This window comes from Saccopteryx bilineata, chromosome 2, assembly GCF_036850765.1.
Source record: "Saccopteryx bilineata isolate mSacBil1 chromosome 2, mSacBil1_pri_phased_curated, whole genome shotgun sequence".
NCBI classification, from domain to species: domain Eukaryota; kingdom Metazoa; phylum Chordata; class Mammalia; order Chiroptera; family Emballonuridae; genus Saccopteryx; species Saccopteryx bilineata.
The window spans coordinates 341,388,123-341,395,306 of record NC_089491.1 but is presented as its reverse complement, the minus strand read 5'-3'; the positions used below and the strand labels follow the sequence as shown (position 1 = coordinate 341,395,306).

The following is a 7,184-nucleotide window of genomic DNA, read 5'->3' as shown; positions in this document are numbered from 1 at the left end:
AGCCAGTGACCTTTGGGTCATGTCTATGATCCCATGCTCAAGCTGGTGAGCCCATGCTCAAGTTGGATGAGCCTGTGCTCAAACCAGCCACCTCGCAGTTTCGAACGTGGGTCCTCAGGGACCTCAGTGTCCTAGGACAACGTTCTATCCATTGTGTCACTGCTTGATCATGCCATGTTCTTATACATGAGGGTCATCTCTGTCATGGCTAGAGAGGTAATATAGGAGTGGGCAAAAGTAGGTTTACAGTTAAGTACATAAAAGTGTATTTTTGTATTATTTATGTATGTATTGTTATTATTAACCAACTTTTGCCCACCCCATAATAGTACCCACTGTTGTCAGCCCATCCTGTTGACCTTAATTCAAGCCACATCTTTCTGTATCTCTTCATCAACTTTCCTCAGTAACCTTATTTCAGTGTGCCATCTGTTTCCTACCAGGATAATAACATATGGAATTTGTATATTTTTAATAAAGTACATTATGTATAATTGTGTGCTTGTGTATGCATAGGAAATATTTGGAAAGAGGCACATCAAACTATTGGTAACAGTTACCACCTGGAAATGGGAATGGGAGAAGGGAGGGACAAAGGGAAAGAAAAGAGGGCTTTTATTTTACGTCTATACAATTTGAATTCCTTAACAATAGGCATGTATTACTTTAAAATAAAAATACTAATAAAGAGTTTTAAAAGTAAACCCAGAACATCAATCAGCCTAGTGTAAGAAGTTCAATAAATTCACTGAGAATAAAAATGAAACCTCCCTAAGAAACACTTGGCCAACAAAATTACAGATTAAAACCCTAAGCTTTAAAATGAATTTAATGATAAATACATATCGACAGAAATAATTAGTCTTGTATGAAGGCAGCATCCAAGGAATCTCTCCATTTTCATGGCTCCCAGCCCTTCCCTCCAGGCTGATGGGGCAACTTGAGACCGACCAAGCCAGCCAACTCCTCTACTGAGCGCTCACCCTTGCCATGAAATTCCTGATGAAGGGCCAAATGTTCGCGGACACTGCGGAGGAGGCAGAGATAGGTGGCAGCTTGGAAATGAAGCTCGTGTTGGGCTCTGCACAGCTTCTCACTGGTGATCTAGAGAAGTAGCAAAGTCAGATAGTCTGTCAACAGCCCAACTAAAAGCCACAGAATAAGATTTAATACACTTTCACTAGAATGAAAGAAAACCACCCAGAGGAAATAGAAACAGGTAAATGTGTATACTTAGTACATGTATAGAAGAACTATGTTTGATTAGGAAAGCTGACTTCCAGTTAACTGAAGAAGAGTTTTATAAAGTTCCACTGAGGTGCTTCACTGAGTGACTGCACATTTCAATACTGGAAGAAAATCATCTAGTTTCAACTCCCTCATTTTGCAAATGAGGAAACTAAAGCCCAGAGAGGCTGGGTGGTTGGTTAATGGCAGGAGAGAGAGAGAGAGAGAGTGTGTGTGTGTGTGTGTGTGTGTAGGGGGGGCTATAATCAGGTCAGGGACCATTAATGTCACCTCAGAAATATAATGTAGAACTTGCTTCCCTACAAACAAATGAAAGGCTATTTGTGTGATTGTGGACTTTGGTTAATGTGGCATACGCCTTTTATTTTGATGAAGAGTTAAAACAATCTAAAATAATAGCTCTGTCCGCAATAACAAAATGAAGGTTTCACAAAAAGAACTAATATGCAGCCCTGCCCAAGTAGTTCAGTTGGTTATAGAGCGTGGGCCCCACACAGCAAGGTTACAGGTTTGATGGCCAGTCAGGGCCCACCCAAGAACCAACCAAGGATTGCGTGGATAGGCAGAACTGATGATTCTCTTTCTCTCCTTCCCTAAAATCAATAAATAGAAAATATACATATAGCATAAAAAAGGAAGAATATAACATAGTAACTGCATAACAAGAGAGCAGAAGAGAGAAATGAAATAGAAAACTGTTTTCTCTAAGGAGGTTCCTCCCTAATTGGATCCCTTCAGCCCAGGGAAAGGATACAGAAAATGGGCATAGATAATTATTGATTTAGCTCTGGGCCAGCAGGCAGTAGAAACCATTCTACATACATATCCTTACATGCATTCCACGGAGTGGTGTTTCTGGAATTTATAGCATATATTTGATTGATTGTGGAGAAATTTTATAGTCATTACCAAGACTCTCTTAAGGACAATAATACTGCTTACATAAGGGACAACTATAAACATATCTCCTTAAAAATCTTAACCTCCCATACATTTGCCATAGTTTAAATTCCTATCTACCTCATCTTCCTCCATTTCACCCACCACACCCTAAGCTATAAGCATTCTCCACTGTCAGTTCTCACCTTTGGGCTTTCAGTTGTATATCTTTTTTTTTTCTTTTTAATATTTTTGAATTGATTTTGAGAGAGAGAGAGAGGGAGAGAGAGAGAGAAGGAAGACATTGATTTGTTCCATTTGTTTATGGATTCAGTGGTTGATGCTTGCATGTGCCCTAACCTGGGACTGAACCCGCTACCCCAGGACCAACTGAGCTACCCCACCAGGGCTATTATGGAGCTTCTTTACTTGGGCCTCCTTTGCCCCAATCCCCATTTACTTGCTAACTCCAATTTATCCTTAAGTTCCTGCTAATGAATTTCCTCCTGAAAGCCTACCCCTTCTTTATAGTATTGGGAATCCCTGTTGTCTACTCCCTGAACATTTATTTATTCTAAGTGCTTAGTCATATGGGACGATGCCATGGCAGACTGTAAACTTCTAAGACAGGATTCCCCTTTCCCCCCCCAAAAAAGTACATCTCATTCATTGTTTTTAGCTAAGTTCCTATAAGTCCCTAACATCATGGCCTTTTAACAGCTGAATTTTATTTCTAACATTTTGCATTTTAACTTCCACGACTTAGAAATTTAGCTTTCAGGTCGATGTTTCTCCCTTTCCCCACACTGTTCAGCGGATGGTCAGAATCTTTCTGTAGGGCCCAAGCTGACTCTCCAACTTATTACTTCTGAGACAGGTTGCAACCTCTCTCCAAGCTAGATCTATAACTTCGAAGGCAGTAATTAATGGAAGATTCTTATCTCGGAACCAGGTAAACTACATTTTAATTGCTCTTATTAATATCGTTGAAAGGATCACTGTCCCTGAGCCTCGTTTGCCCCATTTGGAAAATTAAACTGTCTTTCCTCACTCTTGCCTCAGTGGGATATGCAGTGTGGCTCTTACAATAAACTTTCTCAAGGGCCTCCGTTGAGGTTTTCCCTTATGTTCATATTTATCAGTTACAGAAGGAAAAAATGTATCTGGTCATATATCACGTTGATGTCATAACTGAGAGTACAATCTCATTACAAGTTTCTAGTTCCGCTCTACAAGGCACCTTTTTAAAGTGGTGTAGGGGAAAAAACAAAAGAACAGTTCCTGCTCTTGAGGAAGCTCCCAATATTCCAGAGCTATTCCAGTTTTCCCTCTGCCTCAAAAATGGCTTCTGAGAAACAGCTTTACTAGGCAAAGGGCGAGGGAGAGTGGACTGATGCTACTACGTTTAGCGACCCTCCACTCTCCACCACGTACAACTTCATTTTTCCCCTGTATTTACTTAGTAATTTCCCTTTCCTCGGCCTCTCCCCGGACTCGCTAAAGACAGCCAATGAAGTTGTCGGGGACAGCCCCACCCCAGGGCGACTTCGCCCTCCCGCGGGCCCTGGGTCAGTCTCGGGGCTTAGGCCATGGACCCGAGGCTGGGATTTGGGGGTCGGAACCGGGGTTGGGCGGGAAGGTCGGTCTCAGAGATGCAGGCGCTCAGGTTCGGCGCTGTCTACGCCTGCCCGGACCCGCTCTCCCTCCCATCCCCGGGAAGGGATTCGGGAGCACGCGTACCCGGTGTGCACGGAAAGCCTTCACGAGATACCGATAGGCCGCGGTGTCGCGGTAGGGTCGGCCGGTGGCTGCGTGCATGTAGCGCAGTTCCCGGAGAAGGCCTCGCAAAGTGCGCGCCGGGGGCCCCAGTGCCGCCATGTTCCCGTCCTCCAGCCAGTGCCCTTCGGCGCCCCACGCCCCTCCGACTCCCACTCCCCCAAGCCCAGCCGCTTAATGGTACGGTCGGACCCGCGCGACCGGCTCCCCTCATCGACTGCAGAACAGTGGAATGTCTCACTTCCCTTTTCTGCGGAGCCTGATTAATCGAGCGCCGAGCGGCCTAAAAATTAAGGGAAAAGCAGAGGGAAGCCGAGTGTAACGGGCGAGCTGGGCGAGGGAAAAGGAAGTCCTTTCCTGGCTGCGTCACTAAGACGCCATTAACTGACCCCCACCTCTTGAGCCTCAAGAAAACGGGACCCTGGCGACAGTGGGTGTCGATGTGAAACCGAACACGCTGAGATGGTATTATTTCTAGAGTGGATAACAAAATTCAACCTATTCACTTCCCAGAATCAGGAAGAAGATGGAGCGTGCCGATTCCCGTAACCCATAAACTTACACCAGAAAGCCACACATAACATTTCTCATGTTTTAAAAGTAAAATGAAGTTAGTAAATCTCACTACAATTGTTTTAGAAAGTGAAAAGAAAAACACACCACCCCAGATGGGACTCGAACCCACAATCCCTGGCTTAGGAGGCCAATGCCTTATCCATTAGGCCACTGGGGCTTCTGTGAAAACTGCCTCGTAGCAATATATTCAATGATTTTCCTCTTTGGTACGTCATTGTCACTTCATTTTCCTTTTAACCTATCCTGTGATCCACACCTAGTACTAATGAGAGACGATGCATGCTGGGAGTTGTAGTTCAGAAAAAAAGGCTGCCTTACGATGCCAAAGGCTTTACCCTTGAAATACCACCGTTGCGCCGAACGGAGGACGGGCGCGCGCACGGTTTTGCATACGCGTTGCTTGCTTGGTAGACGCCGCGCCTGCGCAGAAGCGGCCGGCGGCGTCGCGGAGCCGAGCACGCTAGGCACACTGGCGGAATCGCAGAGATTTGCCTCCTTAGCCTTTGCTCGGTCGGGTTTTTACCGGAAACAACCCGCCCCTTCCGGTGCTGCGGCTTTCGGGACTTACTTTCCATGTAGCCCACCATTAGGGGACATCTTCAGCGGTCGTTTTGTTTCCGGTTGAAGAGCCGAGGCCATTTCCGCAGTGCCAGTGGCGGGTTAGATACGTAGAACTTGTCTTCTAAATTGGTGGCTCAGTGATAAACATGGGATAGTGGGGGATTAGTGCATTAGGAATTAGCTAATTAGAAATAATTAGAAGTTAGTTCATTTTCTGGTTCTGCTCCTAATTGTGTAATTTGGACAGTTCACTTCTGAGACAGCCACTTTAACCCTTGATTAGTCTTGTAATGGCTTTCCATTCACCGTAAAATCAAGTTCAGACTAGAAGACCCTGCCTAAATTCGCCCTTATTTCAACTTTTCATTTCTCACTGTTGTTTCCTCCCATCCTCTGCTCCAGGTATCTGAACTTGTCTTCCTCTCCACACCTGTTATGCTTCCTGCCTGAAACTTAACCATTTGTATTAATATTCCTACTTATCTTTTGGGCTTCAAGTTTCCTTCGGAAGTCTAGGTCAGACACTTATCTATACCCTTGTGGGCAATATGGCAAGGTTAACGTGATTCGGTTGACCTCTGGGCTCCTGTAAATTACCTGTGTGATTTTACCTTTAACAGCTAGCTAGGTTATCAATATCAGCTCCATCCTTTTCCACGTGAACTCAGATTCAGTAATTCCCACTCTAACAGGTGTCTGCCAAGTCCCTGTCAGGGTCCACCAGTTTTAGCTGTGGCCAATTTTATGTAACCTTTCATGTTTTAGTCAGCCGAAGAGGAAACTAGAATGATCATGTGAATAAATCCATCACACTCATATTCATTTTGTCAACCTGTAATTCACAAGTACCTGATTTTTATTTTTATATGTTATTTTATTATTGACTGATTTTTTCTTATATTTATTTTTAGCGGGGGGGGGGGAGACAAACAGGGACAGATAGGAAGGGAGAGAGGTGAAAAGCATCAATTCTTCATTGTAGCACCTTAGTTGTTCATTGCTTGCTTTCTCATGTGTGCCTTGACTTGGGGAGCTCCAGCCAAGCCAGTGACCCCTTGCTCAAGCCAGCAACCTTGGGCTCAAGCCAGCAACCCATGGGGTCATGTTGATGATCCCACACTCTAGCTGGTGACCCCATGCTCAAGTTGGTGAGCCTGACTGAGCACAAGCTGCCAACCTCAGAATTCCCAACTTGAGTCTTCAGCATCCCAGGGCAATGCTCTATCCACTGAACTACTACCAGTCAAGTAGCAGAAAAGGGGTCTTAAAATTTAATAGTTTCTGGGTGATTCTCAGAATTTCCTGGTAAGGCTAGAGATCAAGCTTGGAAGCTACACAGCCAACAACCTCACCCAAAATCCTGCTCCAGATACAGTCCAGTGAAACCACCACCAGACACAGTCACTACAGCTTGGAAGGCTGACAGTAACTGGACACCAACACCAAAGCTGCTGCTACAGGACATCGCCTACAGCTGACTTCTCTCCTTTCACTTGGGCCAGAATGGGTTAAGTCATTTCCTACCTAAGAGTCACGTTCTGGGGTGAGTACTTCTAATTAGCATGGCCTTGGTGTTCCCATGTAACAGTCAAGGGAGTCTGGGAAAGCAAGTATTTTCTCATTCAGTTAATTTTATTGATCATCTGCCAAGTCAAGCACTCTTCAAAATACTAGGGAAACAAAAACAAGCAGAGTAGGTAAAATTTCCTGTACTCAGCCAGACCTGTGGTGGCGCAGTGGATAAAGCGTTGACCTGGAAATGCTGAGGTCGCCGGTTCGAAACCCTGGGCTTGCCTGGTCAAGGCACACATGGGAGTTGATGCTTCCAGCTCCTTCTCTCCTCTGTCTCTCCCTCTCCTCTCTAAAATAAAAATTTCCTGTACTCATAAAGCTTCCATTCTGGAAGGGTAGACAGATAATAATCAGCTAAAAAAGTAGAACATAAAGTCTGTCAAATGGTGTGGGGAAAAACCTGGACAGAGAATTGGGCCCTGCTGCTTTACCGTGTCTTGAGGGAGGTACTTATTGAGGTGACATCTCAGCAGAGAGACCCAAATGATGTGAGGCCACCTTCAGCTTATTGTGTGCAAGTGTTGGAGTGGGGTGATGCCCATACTTTTCAGTAGAGAGATCCTGTGTCATTC

The 7,184-nt window shown here is 44.9% G+C and overlaps 1 protein-coding gene and 1 non-coding gene across 2 annotated transcripts; both read right to left on the bottom strand.

Moving 5' to 3' along the window:
• Positions 1-811: 811 nt before the first annotated feature.
• On the bottom strand, positions 812-4,132 carry FMC1 (formation of mitochondrial complex V assembly factor 1 homolog). Its single transcript, XM_066262429.1, has 2 exons — positions 3,868-4,132; positions 812-1,104 (listed from the first exon to the last, which is right to left on the bottom strand). Exons 1-2 carry the CDS (start codon positions 4,003-4,005, stop codon positions 901-903), a joined length of 342 nt encoding a protein of 113 aa, XP_066118526.1. The 5' UTR covers positions 4,006-4,132; the 3' UTR covers positions 812-900.
• A 431-nt stretch (positions 4,133-4,563) lies between these two features.
• Positions 4,564-4,636, bottom strand: TRNAR-CCU (transfer RNA arginine (anticodon CCU)). The gene has a single exon. It is a non-coding gene; the product is annotated as a tRNA-Arg (tRNA).
• Between the last annotated feature and the right edge of the window lie 2,548 nt (positions 4,637-7,184).